Raw genomic sequence first — 16,946 nt, 5'->3', positions numbered from 1 at the left:
AACTTTAAAACTTATCTAGACTTTATTAATAGCCAGATCACACACTGGATGTATAGAAAAAAATAATTTTATGTGGTTATCTTTTCTCAAAAAGATCATTAGTCCATTGAGGGACTGTTTTATAGGGATGCTCTTTTTCCCCATGCCCCCCTTTACCTGGCTGCACCAATTAAGACTGTTCACGCAGCTTGGATGAGAGGAACCAACTATTCCTTTTACCAAGAGGAAGGACTAATAAATCTTACTATTTTTCCTGCCAAGCTCTTTTAATGGGCTCCAGGCATTACTCTCTGCCCTCCATCTCTGTCTTCCACATCCCTGGCACCATTAACATACATATTTAATGATATAACCTAAGGACTTTTGGGTCTTACCATCTACTTTTCCATTAAACCCTGATAATTTCAAGGTCTTTCCATCTTTTCTGGAGCTGATCTTTTTGATGTACTAGTTCCTCTAATTAGAATATGAAAAGGCACACTTGGTAGAGAGTAAACTCTTAATAAATGCTTTTTCATTCATTCAATTCATGTTAATTCAACAAACATCAAACACAATCTATTTCTTTGCATTCCCTTCACCAATTGCCTTGCAATTAGTAGGCACTCAGTGTATGGTTTTGATGACATAGTAGACAATAAATACATGATTTAAAAAAAAGAGAACCCAGATATATAACCTAGGTGGCATATTAGAATTGCCTTGCATAGAGTTTGTTCTTAATAAATGTTTATTGAGTTTAGCTGAGATCTTAGAGCGTTCAGGGAAAAGATCTTTAATTGCTTCTTAGGCCCTGATCTAAAAATGAAACAACTCTAACCCCCTTTCATAAGGCCTGTGCCAACTGGATAGGTAAAGAATCCTAAAAGCACCTTTTATTTATTGTCTCCAGGCTCAACATATTATAGAGGTTCATAATAAAGTGCTACTTTACCTACTTCCAAAGCAATGATGATGGAGACTTCAAGTTATTTTTTTAATATTAAAACCATTCAACTTAATTCCATGCATGTTCTGTATATGATTCTATACATACTGCCAATGACTTTTTTTTAGTCTAGGGATGATAGACTGCTAGAAATATCCCAAAGCATCCTGTCCCAAAACTAAAAAAGGGATGGTGGCAATGAGAAGGACTCAGAAGTGTTCAATTTAAGTGTAAGGTTTTTCAAAAATGGGATTAATTCCATTCACTAGAGAAGTTTACAATTTAAGAGGTGATTATCAAATTTAATTTATTTATGGGTCAGTAGTGCAAGTGCTGCAGGAATTTTTTTCAATTAAAGAGGAATGTACATCTAGTGTACTCTATGAATATGAATAGCAAGAAGATAAAAACAACTTAAGCTCCTCCCAAAACACACACACACACACACACACACACACACACACACAAAAGAAAAAATGAAGCTTTTCCATCCCACTCAATTGTTTTATTACTTATAATACACCAGTGTATAAATTCCTTCAATTCATTTTCCTCAGCCATAAAAGGAGGAAGATGATATTTAAGATTCATACTAGGGGCAGCTAGGTGGCGCAATGGGTAGAGCACCGGCCCTAGAGTCAGGAGTACCCAAGTTCAAATGTGACCTCAGACACTTAATAATTACTTAATTGTGTGGCCTTGGGCAAGCCATTTAACCCCATTGCCTTGCAAAAAAAAAAAGATTCATACCAACTCTTGTGGGTCTACTAATTGTCATGGAATAGAGAAGTTGTGAAAGGAATAGAGAAAGGTTGGCACAATTACCCAAGTACTTATATCATTGAGTTACCTATAATTATATCATTCAAATGAATTAGCTCACTGCAAAATAAGAACAAAATAAGAACATGGTCCATTAGTTCCATGGGGCTAGCATTTGGACCTTCAACTTAAATCACACACACACACACACACACACACACACACACACACACACACACCCCAAACATCCCCCCAAAATGTGTAATGTATTGGTAAAAAATAAGATAAATTACACATATTCACTTTCCCTGAGAGATTCCTTTCCCCCAAGGTCTCCCACTGTATCACAGCCATCTTCAATCATTTTGATCCATATCTGGTCACTGGACCCAGATGACTCTGGAGGAGAAAGGGAATCTGATGCATAGCCTTCCTTCACTTAAACTCAATTCCCTTGCACCTCATGGACTCACATCCCTGATATCATGGTCCTCTTTGAGAATAAAAAAAACAAACAACAAAAAGGAGAAGTAATTAGATGGGTTTCTTTTTTCCTCTGGCAGTTGCAGCATACCTGTAATTTTAACACCTTTTGCTCAACTGCCTTTTCATCTACCAGGATAGCAGGAAAACTGAAGAATTCCTGAGAAAAACTTTCCAATGTGGTACTCAAGTCTTCAACCAAATCCTGGTACAGCTGGTGTGCTTGAACGTGACCTTCCAACTTACTCACTGAATCCTAAAAATAAAACCATTTTTAAAGTCAATATACCTTTTCCTTTACTTTCCTATGTAGTATGCCATTTTATATTCCATAAACTTACACAGTTTCACATGAAAATGACAATCAATCATTTATATGACTTTTTTATGTGAACAAGGCATTAGCAAAAAGAATTCTACTTGTGATCCTCCTCAGCTTGGAAATCTCTTTCCTAATTCTTTTCCTCTAAGGAAGCTTCAGTTTCAGCTCTGCTATTAACTAGCTGTGTGATCTTGGTCAAATTGCTTTCTGGGTTTCAGTTTCTTCATCTGTATTGGGGGTGGGGGGAAGGGAGATATAAATCAGATGATCTCTAAAATCTTTCCTCTCATATTGTAGGGTGTTCCTCTTAATTGTATTCATTTATGCTCTCTCTAACCATTTTTCTTTCTTCATTTCATTACTGAAATTAGTGTAATTTAATAAATGGGTAAGAAGAAACAATAGTTACAAATTATATAATCAACTCAGTCATCTGCTATATTGTTAGAGCCTCATCTTTTTAAGCAGCTTTACATTCGGTTATATGAAATGTGAAAGATATTACTTTTAACTCTTACTCCAAAAGAAGGGATGTATTCTGGTACAGTGGACAGAGAACTGACCTTTATATCAGGGGGTCTTAGTGTAAAACCCACTTCTTATGTTTATTACTTGTGTGATCTTGGAAAAATCACTTAATCTCCATTGGCCTCAGTTTCCTTTTCTCAAAAATTAGGGGGATGGACTAGATGGCCTCTGAGGTCCTTTCCAAATTTAGATCTCTCATCCTATTATGGTATTATGGTAAACCCAGAGTCTCTTCATACAAAACAAATTCCCAAGCTCACTGTTGGAAAGGAATAATCCTAAATTCAACAGCAACATTAATAAGAATTTCTCTAACTAAAAGAGTTCTGAAAAAAGTGTCTACAAATGTCTATTTTCTGAGAAAAGTACTTTAATAAGATCTGTGGTCAAGGATCTGTGATTTTATCAGTAGGGGTATTTTTCACATTCCCTTTTTGTTTTAGTATACATGTCTTGGGTTTATATAATTCTCATGATTTATCCCTAGAATTTATGCTCCTGGTTATTATGAGCTTCTCTGACCTTAACTGTTGTTCCATCAGTAAAAAGGCAGACTATCATTGCAATCATACTTAAGTCTTTCCAGCTTAAGCTTAAACCCCACCGGACTCTGATGGAAGATGTAGGGAAAAAAGCCACTATCAAGCTAATCTCCTTCTGTCCAATGAAAGCTGGTCAGCTAGATGGTACAGTTGATAGTGTTGGGTCTGAAATTAGAAAGAATCATTTTCATGAGTTCACATTTGGCCTGAGATACTAGCTGTATGACTCTGGGCAGGTCATTTAACCCTGTTTGCCTCAGTTTCCTCCTCTGTATAATGAGCTAGAGAAGGAAATGGCAAAACAAGAAAACCCTAAATGGGGTTATAAAAAGACGTGACTGAAACATGACATATATATATATATATATATATATATATATATATATATATATACACACATATACACATATATATGACTCCCTTCCTTTTGCCATCTGATGAAACCAGAAGTTTCACCCCATCAATTGGCTATCACTCTGAGTTCTCATCTATCTATCTATCTATCTATCTATCTATCTATCTATCTATCTATCTATCTACCTATCTATATCATGTACTGTGCTATTCCCTTGGGGGACATACTCTTTCCCTACAAAAAGTCAACTGTTTTTCCTTCTGACATCTTCACTGCAGTGTATATACAAATAATTCCAACTTAGGGAGCACTTGAGGATCCAAAAGAGTATGATGTCAACTACATAGCATTTCCTTGTGCATGAAGTGGCCTAATAAATATCAGTTTCTACAATAGTTAACCATAGTTATGGGAAATCTGTAAAAGGAAACACTGCCATCATTCTCAAACTCATTGTTTTCATATACAGTAGTTCTTTGAGCAGAAATGCATGTCTGAATTATTTTCTTCATACTCAGAAGCAAGTACTTGTCTCTAAAAAAAACAGTCAAATAGCTCTTAGCTTAGTCAGTGTCACCAAGAAACACTGATATAAAAGGACCTTGTTCAAAAAGTGGCAATGTTCATAAGAAATACAGTTTCATTATTTTGACCTGTAATTGGTGAAGGAGACTTTCATGGAGATACTTGACTTCTAGCCATTTTTCTTCACTGAATTTAGAGTTTTTAGTGCACTCCAGGAGATAATTTCCTTGAGTTTTTAACTCATTAAGCAAGCATGTCAAGTCTTCTGCTTTCTGTAGGAATTTCTTATATATTTTCAACTGAGCTTTCTTTTCTTGCAAACCATTTTGTAAAGCAAAACCTGATTCTTGTTTCTTCTTTAATTCAGTAAGCATTAGTCTTAAGTCATCTTTGCTTTGTAAATACTTTTCTCCTTCAAGCAGAATCTTTTCCTGATGGCTATATTTGAATAATAGAAAAAAATTATACTCATTAGATATTTGACAAAATTTTATATATTCTTATATCAGAATATAAAACAATAATTTAATTCATTTGCTACTCTCAGAGATAGTTCTGGTATTATAACTTGCATGCATTTTTTCAAATGACAGGATTATATCAGGCTCCAAAAGGAAATGATTTGTAATATTTTAGTAATAATATTTTGTTATAAAATGATTAAACCTATGACAACAAACAACCCACAATTTGGTTTATAGAGTATGTAATCATAGTAAGTTACTTGAATACATTGTGTTCTTTTTTTATGGTACCTGAAACATGTATTTTTAGGACAAATAGAAAATAAAAATCTTAGCCATTCAAAAGAAAAGTGAATTTTATTACTAATGACATCATTTGAAACTAAGAACTTGAGAATCAATAAAAGAAACTTTTCACTAGAATTTTCTAATTTTTTTACAAATAATATTTATTAAAAATTTATACTTGAAGCATTTATAGTATTTTCTTCCTTATTAACAGATTTTAGCAGAAAATTACTAGAGTTTATTTGGAGAAAGGGAAAGATAAATTTGTTATCAATAATAAATAATCCTAGAGTCAGTATACCACTTCTATTAAATCCTATTGAATCATGGGAAGGATTTCTAATGACTAATATGAGTAAGGTTTCACTCTACTCCACTTTTTTGCTGGTGTCCCCAAATTCCTGGGCTATTATTCTGCAGATTATCAACATCAACATCATTGGATGACAATCATGTTATATTTTTTACAAGTTTTTCATTTGCAGAGAGATAATGATGATCATTCTTTTTACCTCAGATATGTATTGGCTAAATGGATAGTGTGGTCCCACTGATTCTTGATATCAGACAGAGTATCCTGAACCATAGACGCCTTGCTTTTCTCACCCAAACTCATGATATGTTGTATTTTCACATTCCCTTCAGGTTTAAGTAAAATTATTTCCTAAAATATAAACAAATAAACAAGTAACAGCACAACATGCAGCTAGGTGGTATAAGAAAGAAAATATTTGGCCTAGAGTCAAGATTCATCTTCCTGATAAATATAACTTCAGATGAATCCTAGTTATATGACCTTGGGCAGTCACTTAACCATGTTTGCTTTAGGTTCCTTATCTGTAAAATGAAATAGAGATGGAAGTGGCAAACCATTCCAATATCTTTGCCAAAAAAACCCTCCAAATGGGGTCACAAAGAGATGGTTGGAACTAAAGGATTCCAAAACAACATCATTACAGCATAATCTCATTTATTTTTTCTTTTATGATCAATGGAATCCCAACTTTTTATAACAAATGTCCTACTGGCATTTATCTAAATTTCAAAAAACTTTTTATTCTGTATTAGTTCAATTGCCAATTAAATTTTCAATAGATTGGACATGAGTTATCTAGTCAAGATCTGTTTATTTTGCTTATTTCATATTTGTCTTCTCCCAGACTAAATTATAAATTGTTTCTTTCTCATCTTCAACTGCCCCCTCCTAAATTTGTATCTTTAAAAAGTAAAGTACCTACCTCATCCCATATGACATTTATAGGATAACAGCTATAGTTGATTTTTTTTATTACACATATTTTTATTTATTTTTTTCCATCAATAATGAAAGCTCTTGAAATCAAGAGACTTAGGTCCTTGCCATGGTACTCAGTAAACAGTAAAAGATAAAGAGCACTAGCTTATTTTTATATTATGCTTTCAGGTTTACAAAGCACTTCATAAATATTATCTTATTTCATCATCTCAATAACCTTGGAAGGTACATGGTATTTTTTTATTCCCATTTTATAGATAAGAAAACCAATGCCAACAAAGGTTAAGTGACTAAGTATCTGAAGCAAAATTTGTATTGAAGTCTTCTTTACTCCAAGCTCACTCTGCAACTTAGCTGCAGAAAGAGTACACATTTTCCTTAGCAAATCCTTTAATGCCAAACGCTTATGACTCTCAAAAAAAGCCTTTACTAGGACTCACTTCTAAAATATATAGAGAAGTGAGTCATATTTTTAAAACAAAAAGCCATTCCCCAATTGACAAATGGTCAAAGGTTATGCAAAGGCAATTTACAGATGAGGAGATCAAAGTAATCCATAGCCATATGAAAAAAATGCTCTAAATCATTAATTATTAGAGAAATGCAAATTAAAGCTTCCCTGAGGTACCACTTCACACCTCTCAGATTGGCCAGTATGACCAGGAAGGATAATGATCATTGTTGGAAGGGATGTGGCAAATCTGGGACACTATTACACTGTTGGTGGAGCTGTGAACTCATCCAACCCTTCTGGAGAGCTATTTGGAACTATGCCCAAAGGGCAACAAAAATGTACATACCCTTGACCCAGCAATACCACTACTGGGTCTATACCCTGAAGAGATGAGGAAAAAGGGTAAAAACATTACTTGTACAAAAATATTTATAGAAGCCCTGTTTGTGGTGGCTAAGAATTGGAAATCCAGTAAATGTCCTTCAATTGGGGAATGGCTTAGCAAACTGTGGTATATGTATGTCATGGAACACTATTGTTCTTTTTTTTTAACGGAATAATGTTTTTATTTTTTATCTTAATTTTTATTAAAGCTATTATTTGAGTTTTACAATTTTCCCCCAATCTTGCTTCCCCCCCACACACACAGAATGCACTCTGTCAGTCTTTACTTTGTTTCCATGTTGTACCTTGATTCAAATTGGGTGTGATGAGAGAGAAATCATATCCTTAAAGAGAACAGAATTCTCAGAGGTAATCAGATCAAACAATAAGACATCTGGGTTTTTTTTTTCTAAATTAAAGGGAATAGTTCTATTAGAAACCAGGAGGGAGGGATTTCAGGGAAACCTGGAGGGATTTGCATGAACTGATGCTGAGTGAGATGAGCAGAACCAGAAAAACACGTACACCCTAACAGCAACATGGGGGTGATGTTCAACCTTGAAGGACTTGCTCATTCCATCAGCGCAACAATTGGAAACAATTTTTGGCTGTCTGCAAAAGAGAGTACCATCTGTATCCAGATAAGGAGCTGTGGAGTTTGAACAAAGTGCAAGGACTATTCCCTTTAATTTAGAAAAAAAACAGATAGCTTATTGTCTGATCTTGTTACCTCTTAGACTTCTCTTTAAGGATATGATTTCTCTTTCATCACACCCAATTTGGATCAAGGTACAACATGGAAACAAAGTAAAGACTGACAGAGTGCATTCTGTGTGGGGGGGGGAAAGCAAGATTGGGGGGAAAAGTAAAACTCAAATAATATCTTTAATAAAAATAAATTTAAATTTAAAAAAAGCCTTTACCTAAGCAAAATCCTACATACTGAAATTTAAGTCCATTTATAATTATTCTTTTCTTTCTGATCACCACCCTCTCTTAGAAAGGGATGTTTATTACATGCTTGAAGATCATTATAAAAGCTACTCTATAGTCTTTTACTCTATAGTTTCAATGATATAAATTTCTTTAACATTTCCTCAAAGACTATTTTACAATTACTTTAATCATTTTTGGAGCTCTCCATAAACTTCTTCAAATGTGAATTCCCTAAGATCTTCCAAAGCCTTTGGCTAATTGTATTACCTTTATTTTTTGGATCCTTTCTTCAAGGGGCATTTTGCCTTCAGTTGAATTCAAAACCATAAGTGACTCTTTAATCCCCATTATCCAAGAAAAAACATCTTGTACAAGGTCTTCAAAGTTCTGATCTTCAGCAGGAGGTGACTGATAATTTTCTGTTTTACAAACTTGTATTAAAAATGTCTCATATTTCTCAACCAAATGAGTTGACTCTATCACTATTTCTTCTCTGATAAGTCCAGATTTCTTCAATGAGTCATTCAATTGAGCAAAAGTTTCAAATAATTGCCTGAAAAATCCCAAACACAAAAATATTAAGTTTACATTATCTTCTATACCATGAAGGAATGTTTTTAGACAAGACATTTAAATAAAAAAAAATCAGGGCTACCTTTTTCTAGTTAATGCTTGGCAGAAAAAATTACTTTTAGTTTCTATGCCAGTCTCTTTCCATTTTTCTTCTTGATTCATTAGCCATTTGTTCAAGCTTATATAGTCCTCCTGAAGCCTGAAACAAAATATATATATGTATATATATATATATATATATATATATATATATCTACAGTGTTAGAATTCTAAATGCAGTGAAATGCCTTTTATTTTATTTTTAAATTCATTTTTAATTTTTTTTCAAATTACATACAAAGATAGTTTTCAGCATTCATCCTTTTGCAAGCTTGAGTTTCACATTTTTCTAAAACCTTCCCTTGCCACCCTCCTCTCCATGATAGTGAGCAATCTGATATAGTCATATATGTACAGTGGTGCTTAACATATTACCATATATCAATTTGTGAAAGAAGAATTAGAACCATGAGAAAGAAAGTAAAAAACATGAAAGAAGTTTTAAAAAGTGAACATAGTATGCTTTGCTCTGCATTTAGACTCCATGGTTTTTCCTCTGGTAGTGCATGGCATTTTCCTTTAACAGTTCTCTCAGGATTGTCCTTGATCAGCTGAGAAGAGTTGCTTCCATTACACTTGATCATTTCACAATTAATATGCACCGTTCTCCTGGTTTTCCTCACTTCACTCAGCATCATGAACTTCTTTTTTTTTTTTTTTTGCAAGGCAATAGGGTTAAGTAACTTGCCTAAGGTCACACATCTAGGTAATTATTAAGTATTAGAGGCTGAATTTGAATTCAAGTCCTCCTGGCTTCAGGGTCAGTGCTCCATCCACTGTGCCACCTAGCTGCCCCTTGAATTGCCTTTCAAAAGCTGGCATGGCACCAACCTTATGGCTAAACTATGTCATAGATTTCCTCTAAATAGCAGTTAGTCTTTAGGGCACTTATTATTTTAATTTGAAGCCTATTAGAATCTTAGTAATGAGGAGCCATTTTCTATTGTATTAAAATAATTAGCATTAAGCAGACACATTATAAAAGGACAGGACTGAAATTTTAATAGCTTTTTTAAAAGAAGTGAGGCAAAAAAGAAAATGGGAGGAAAGAACAATACCTCATGCAATATCACTTTTAGTAAAAATCAGGATTGACAGCTATAATGGTCTTAAGTTACCATATATTGAAGTAACAATGAAGAATGCACTAAGAGTTAACAAATACGAGTTGCCTGGCAAATATGGACTGCTATGGATCTTCAATAGGTTGGCCTAAGACCAGCCTCCCAGGATATGAATTATTCCTTAAGTCAGGAGTAGGTAATCTCTAGTATTGGTCTGATGCTGCCAAGGCAACCATTGGCAGGACTCAAAAATCAAAAAAATCTACTGGTCTTTAGGGGTGAATTAATTAAATGTTTGACAAAATATAGCCTGTGAATGATATTATAAATATCCATATGACCCTTGACAGAAAAAAAGATTCCTCACCCCTGCCTTAAATGGTGGGGGAACTTCCAAATTGTCATACACCCTATTAGCAACTCCAGGTTAAAGGAAGAAGGATTTTTTAAAAATCTGTCAAGTGATCTCCATACATCTCTGCTGCCCCTATGGGTCACTGCATTTTAAGAAAATATCTATATGAGAATGATTACATAATTTATTATTTATATAATCATAATACATACATATAAAAACACACTTCTTTTAGTACCTAAGTAACTGTTGTAGGCAGTCATGAAGTTCCTTGATTTGCGTCTCACATGTGAACTTCATTTTCTGTAGATCCAATTCCTGGGTCATGATCCAGGTACTCAGCTGTTTGACACTTTCCTTGGGCAGATACCTTTTTACATTAATCAGTGCAATTTCTATTTGTTGTATGGCCTTGCTTCTTCCCTCAAGGGTCAAAAAATCCTTAATAAAAGTATAACATGAGAGGAGAGAGAGAGAGAGAGAGAGAGAGAGAGAGAGAGAGAGAGAGAGAGAATTTATGATTTATTATTTTTATTTTCTTTCTCCCTTGGCCATTCTATAGAAGGAATCCATCTCCAAATAGGCAAATATTAATAATAAAACTCTGATTTTCTATATAAAAGAATACTGTCAAAGATACAAAGAATCCAAAATGATGAATGTCCAAAATGACACGACATGGGGGTGGATTCTTGTCTCTGACATTTCAATGTGTGTATGCATTTCTGACACTCTGGAAAATATTTCACTGTATGAATCTAAGCAATGCTCTTTTCTATCAAACTTTCCGCTGAGCAAGTTATTGTGGTTAAGTGTTTGAATTTCAAGTGTGGGGTTGCATGCCATTGCATAAGATAAAAGAGATTATTTCAATAAAATAAGCACACAAGTAAGATAATGCTGGGGTGGATAATTAAGCGGAGTACCCCAAGTGCTCTCAAAAAACATGAAAGCAACATTTACCAAAGGTAAACGGCAACAGAGCCACTGAAGAAAAGTTACAAGTTGATGAAAGTGTATGTTTTTATAACTTTATCCTTACTGTCTAAAATAATTTCTTTCAACTGGTTTGGTTTCTTTTAAAAGTCTAATAAATCAGTCAGGACAGAAAAATGGACATGGACAAAGGGACATGATAATATACTCAAGAGCACCTTCTTTGAAAGTATAAGTTAAGGGTATATCACACATGTCCTAATTTTTAAATCCTGGAATATCTTGACCTACCCAACAAACTAATCAAAATCAATTGAAATTACAACTCATGATATTCATGGAAAGGCTTCATATATTTATTACCTATAGATAATAATTCAGATTGTTTCCTTGCTTTGAATAGTAGATACATAGATAGATAGATAGATAGATAGATAGATAGATAGATAGATGATAGATAGAAAGAAAGAAAGAAAGAAAGAAAGAAAGAAAGAAAGAAAGAAAGAAAGAAAGAAAGAAAGATAGATAGATGGATAGATGGATAGATGGATAAATAGATCTGGTGGGGGTGGGGAGTAAAATACCTTTTGTGGAGAAACTGACAGAATCAAATTGTCAAAAACATTAGAATATAAGGTAATTGTGCACAGGGTTGTTTTTCTTCACTCTTCACCTCTATCCCTGGCACCTAGCACAATGCTAATACATAATAGGTGATTAATATATGCTTGTTGATCGGCTAGAAACCACCACTAGCCTATTAGCTTAATACTGAACAGGAAGTTATAGAATAGCAAAGTTCTATACAAGAAAAGGCAGAAAACTCCTTTATTTGTCACTTAATATTCCTGGGGGGGGGTGGAACCCAAAGAGTACCCAGTACTCAAGAAGAGGGGGCCTGCAATCAAGGCAATCAGCCCTTGCTCTCTCTACATTCCATAAATCAAAAACTTGTCAATTAGGTATGTCTCCTAAACCACCTATCAAAGCCTTGGATGGCACCTCAGGCCTGTCAGAATAGAACTGGCATGATAGGAGGTATAGCACCACATTAAAAACTCCAAATGGGGGCATCTAGGTGGTGCAGTAGATAGAGCACTGGCCCTGGAGTCAGGAGTGCCTGAGTTCAAATCCAGCCTCAGACACTTAATAATTACCTAGCCGTGTGGCCTTGGGCAAACCACTTAACTCCATTTGTTTTGCAAAAACCTAAAAAAATAAAAAAATAAACCTCCAAATGTATCACAACAAAGGAATTTTATTGATGGGGGTGGTGTACTCACACATTACAAGGGCAACTGGAGAATATGTACATATTTAGGACAATCCACTGGAGGTTTGAATAGAATTAGTTGTCCAATGTGGGGGAAGTGAGGTAGGTTCTTTTTTTTTTTTTATATTTTTCAAGGCTATGGGGTTAAGTGGCTTGCCCAAGGTCACACGGCTACGTAATTATTAAGTGTCTGAGGCTGGATTTGAACTCAGGTACTCCTGACTCCAAGGCCAGTGCTCTATCCAGTGCACCACCTAGCTGCCCCCTAAGGTAGGTTCTTTGGGTCTGGAATCTTGGACCTAGAGTCAAGGTTCAGGACTAATACTAACTCGTGATGATAGATGCAAAGAGAAACTAGTAATTAACTGATATTCAAACTCCCTGCCAGAGGGAAAAGGGACTTCAGACCATTACCGCTAGTCTTATTCTGACCAGGTAACAGGAATTTTTTAAAACTTTGTTTAACAGATTGGGGAAACTATCATATTCCTTATTCCCATATATCATAATTTAAATAATAGGCTTCCACCATCTTCTCCATCATGTTCAACCAAGCAATAATAAACAAACCAAAAAAATTATTAAAACAAATTAATGCCTTACATTAAGTTTCTGGAGCTTTTCTTCCACATTCTTTTTAGTTTCTGGTGGTTCAAAACATTCCTTAAGTGATAGCTGAATGTTGTTGAACTCATCTTCAAAATTTTTGCACTGATCTGCAAAAGGGCATTTGAAATTTTATTTTATACATATATGCTAATACAAAAAGAACTAATTACTATTACTTGTTAATGTGAGCAATTTTGAATCATATCTTAGAGGCTAAAGGTGCAAATGAAAACTGACAAAGAAAAAAGAAAAAATACCTATAATTTGTTTTTAGGTTTTATAATTATATTTGTTTCTATCCTCTGAGATTTTTCTAAGGAGTTTAGGTGGGTAAAAGATTAGAATATCTGAATGGAAAATTCTAAATACAATGATACTTTACAATATCTTATCTAAATTTTGTATTATCCTTGGCAGTGAGCACAATATTTGCATGGAGTAGGCATTTCATAAATGGTTATAAAATTGAATCTTTGTCAACAAAGGATAAAGAACATTGGTGAAGGAGTTTCTTCACTAGAAAGTTCTGATGTCAATGAATCCACATGTCTAATCTCTCTCTCTCTCTACTTTTCTCTATCAATATCCTTACTGATACCATCTGAAAAAAACCTTCATCCCCAAAGTAGGATCATGAGATCATGGGACAAACTATAAGACCCACTGAACACAACTTTTATATACATATGGGCTTCAAACATAATAATCCAATCTCATCGAATGGGAAGGTCATGCTATATGTCTAACAAGTCAGAAAATTATGGCTAAAAGAATTATTTTGTACAACTTTTGCATTTTAGAGATGAAGATACAGTGTTGTTATTTATTCATGTCTGACTGTTCATGAACTCTTTTTTGAGGTTTTCTTGGCAAAGATACTGGAGAGTTTGCCATTTCCTTCTTTGGCTCATTTTACACACAAGAAAACTGAGGCAAGCAGGATTAAAGGATTTATCCATGGTTAGATAGCTAGAAAGTGTATGAGGTCAAATTTGAACTCAGGTCTTGCTGACTCCAGTCTCACATTCTATCTTACATCTAGTAACTTCTGAGGATATAGTCAAGTGATTTATCCAACTTCACACTGCTAGTTAAAGACAACCAGAACTAAAACCCCAACTACTAATCAATTATTCTCAGGCAAATTTTCCCCAAAGACCAAAATGATAAATTTGTACCCAGGTTTCTTGAATGACTCCCTTCAAACTTGAATTAGACTTTCCACTCAGATTATCAGAAATACATTAAGATATAGCAAATCTGAGTAAGATTTTATTAGACATCTAGGTAGCTGATTAGAGGGCTAGGACTTGGAATCAGAAATATCTAATTTTTGAATCTAGCTTCAGATACTTCCTGTGTGACCTTGGATAGGTCACTTAATGACCCTTAATCTTAATTTCTTTATCTATAAAATGTTATTGTAAGCATTATATTGGACAACTAGGTGGCACAATGGATAGAGTACTATGCCTGGAGCCAGGAAGACTCCTCTTCATGAATTCAAATCCGAACCCAGACTTTCTAGCTCTATGACCCTGTTTGCTTCAGTTTCCTCATCTCTAAAATGAAATGGAAACTATTCCCACATCTTTGCCAAGAAAACCCCAAATTAGGAGCACCGGTCCTGGAGTCAGGAGGACCTGAGTTCAAATCCGACCTCAGATACTGAATAATTACCTAGACCTGTGGCCTTGGGCAAGCCACTTAACCCCATTTGTGTTGCAAAAAAACAAACAAGCAAACAAATCCCAAATTAGGTTACAAAGAGTTCATCGTGGCTGAAACAACCAAATAACAACAAGCATCAAATGAGATAATATGTGTCATTTGAGTGCTTTGAAAACCTTAAAGCATTACTAAATGCTAGCTAATTATTACTGTTTTGCTTACCATTCAGTAGATTGGAAAAGTGGTCTTGCAAAGTACGTTTCTTAGTACTAAATAAATCATTTATGCTTTCATACTGCTTCTTCAGTTCAAAGAGTTCGGGAGTGAGACAACCTATTTGATTCTCAAGAAGAGTCATATTATGCTTTTGCTGGAGAATTTGCTGCTGTATCTCCTAGAAAGATAGAAAGACAGATGGATATCTTGCAGAGCAGCTTCATATTCCATTCAACTCTCCTCAAAGTTATCTTTATGTGTCTTACATTTATCCCAATTCTCCTTACCTGAAACAGTAACTCTAAGGCTGGATTCCCAAAGACCATGTCATAGAAAATTAATGCCCTTAGTGTGCCCTGTGGCTGAGCTGTTGTACTTGATAAATGAGTAAGAATAAACCACTCTAGCCCATTGTATCTACTAGGTCCCAGACCAACCCATGTTTCATATCCCATTCAGACAATCAAACCCTACTACATGCTCCTACCTTTTCCCTTGCTCTGAATTCAACCACTGATTCTGGAAAAATGTGGTAATGCCTTATGGATAAATTTGTCATCTCTCTAGACCTAAACCCTTTTCTTTGGTCACAATTTTCCTTTATGCTTTGTTTCACTCTGTTCAAATGTAGATTACTTAAGTGCAAGACGGTTTCGGTCAAACTCCTATACTGTAGTAAGTATGGGCATACAAAGATAGGCATAAGATGCTCTCAAGAAGCTCACAGTCTAATGAGAGAAGGCAACATATAAAAAGAGACTATAAAAGGGATGGAGGAAGGTTTCACTTATGTATTTATATTCCCAATACTAAGCATGATGTTTGGCACATAGCATAGCAATTGCTTAAGAAATGGTTTGCCATTCATTAATTCATTCATTCATTCATTGATCTTAAAGAAAGCTCAACAGGCAAAACAATATACATTTCAATTGCTTTTAAAAAGAGCTATTGTTGAAGTGCTTTCACCATGCTGGCAAATACCTAAAGGTGAGGGAATTTAAGATGCAATAATTAGCTAACATCTGTAAAACAATTTGAAGGTGAAAATACTACATATGCATGAAATATTTCTCTCATCTTTCCAATGACCTTTGTTATTTTCCTCCTATCAATTTTAATTAATCTAAATAGACTGGGACTAACTGTGAAAAGAAATCTGAATTATAGGAGAGGTAAAATTGACAGTACCTCCAGTTTTGTAAAGATCTCCAAACTGTCAGAAGGAGACAGGGCTTTTAAGAGAGATTCAGTCATTCCAATCTGTGTCTTGGCCTGGTCAAGGTCTTCTTTTAGCTCAGCTGTATTGCCAACAAGTTCACTCAGGTTGGATTTGTCCATTAAATGAATTTTTATTTTTTCTATTCTGTTCAAAAGAGATGACTTAATGACCTGAAATTAGGAAAAACATTAAGTAATAGAAATTAAATTTCTTCTTAAATTTCTTGACAACGGCATTATTGTGGAATGAATTGAGACAGTCTTTATGAAGTGATTTAAATGCTTTTTAAATTTTGATCTTATTACGCCCCCTCCAAAATCCCATTTTTTCCTTTTCACAGATACAGCCATCCAAAATGATATCCTTAAAAAGAAAAAAGAAATTTCAGAAAATAACATCCTAATCTTTTCTTTTTTCTGAGAAGCTAATTTCAATCCTTCTGTATCCATGAACTATAGACTTAAAGATGCATTTTATGTAAATACCTGCTATAGCCACATAAATATGCTCAGTTGGACAAAATAGAATTGTAAAACTTTTCTTGGCAAGCTAAAAAAAAACCAAATAAATCAGGTTAATTTTTTCTACAACTAAGAAATTTTATAAAACATAGAGAAAGGGTAGAAACTCCTAGGAGAGCCTTTATATAACCATCTATGGAGATTGCTTGAGGAGCATTGTAGTGCAGTGAAATAACAGTGT

The 16,946-nt window shown here is 34.5% G+C and overlaps 1 protein-coding gene across 4 annotated transcripts in view; it reads right to left on the bottom strand.

The window, feature by feature from the left end:
* The window catches only part of SYNE2 (spectrin repeat containing nuclear envelope protein 2), a 414,448-nt gene that overhangs the window by 233,207 nt on the left and 164,295 nt on the right, over positions 1 to 16,946 (bottom strand). For all 4 annotated transcript variants that reach the window (XM_074235980.1, XM_074235979.1, XM_074235982.1 and 1 more), the window contains exons 36-44: positions 16,214 to 16,414; positions 15,029 to 15,200; positions 13,130 to 13,242; positions 10,556 to 10,758; positions 8,882 to 8,998; positions 8,494 to 8,779; positions 5,710 to 5,861; positions 4,574 to 4,883; positions 2,265 to 2,429 (exon numbers count right to left, since the gene is read on the bottom strand). In XM_074235980.1, the coding sequence (XP_074092081.1) occupies positions 2,265 to 2,429; positions 4,574 to 4,883; positions 5,710 to 5,861; positions 8,494 to 8,779; positions 8,882 to 8,998; positions 10,556 to 10,758; positions 13,130 to 13,242; positions 15,029 to 15,200; positions 16,214 to 16,414 (1,719 nt within the window). The remainder of the gene's footprint in view (positions 1 to 2,264; positions 2,430 to 4,573; positions 4,884 to 5,709; positions 5,862 to 8,493; positions 8,780 to 8,881; positions 8,999 to 10,555; positions 10,759 to 13,129; positions 13,243 to 15,028; positions 15,201 to 16,213; positions 16,415 to 16,946) is intronic.

Source organism: Macrotis lagotis, chromosome 4 (genome assembly GCF_037893015.1).
Source record: "Macrotis lagotis isolate mMagLag1 chromosome 4, bilby.v1.9.chrom.fasta, whole genome shotgun sequence".
Lineage (NCBI taxonomy): Eukaryota > Metazoa > Chordata > Mammalia > Peramelemorphia > Peramelidae > Macrotis > Macrotis lagotis.
This window is presented reverse-complemented; position numbering and strand designations above follow the sequence as displayed.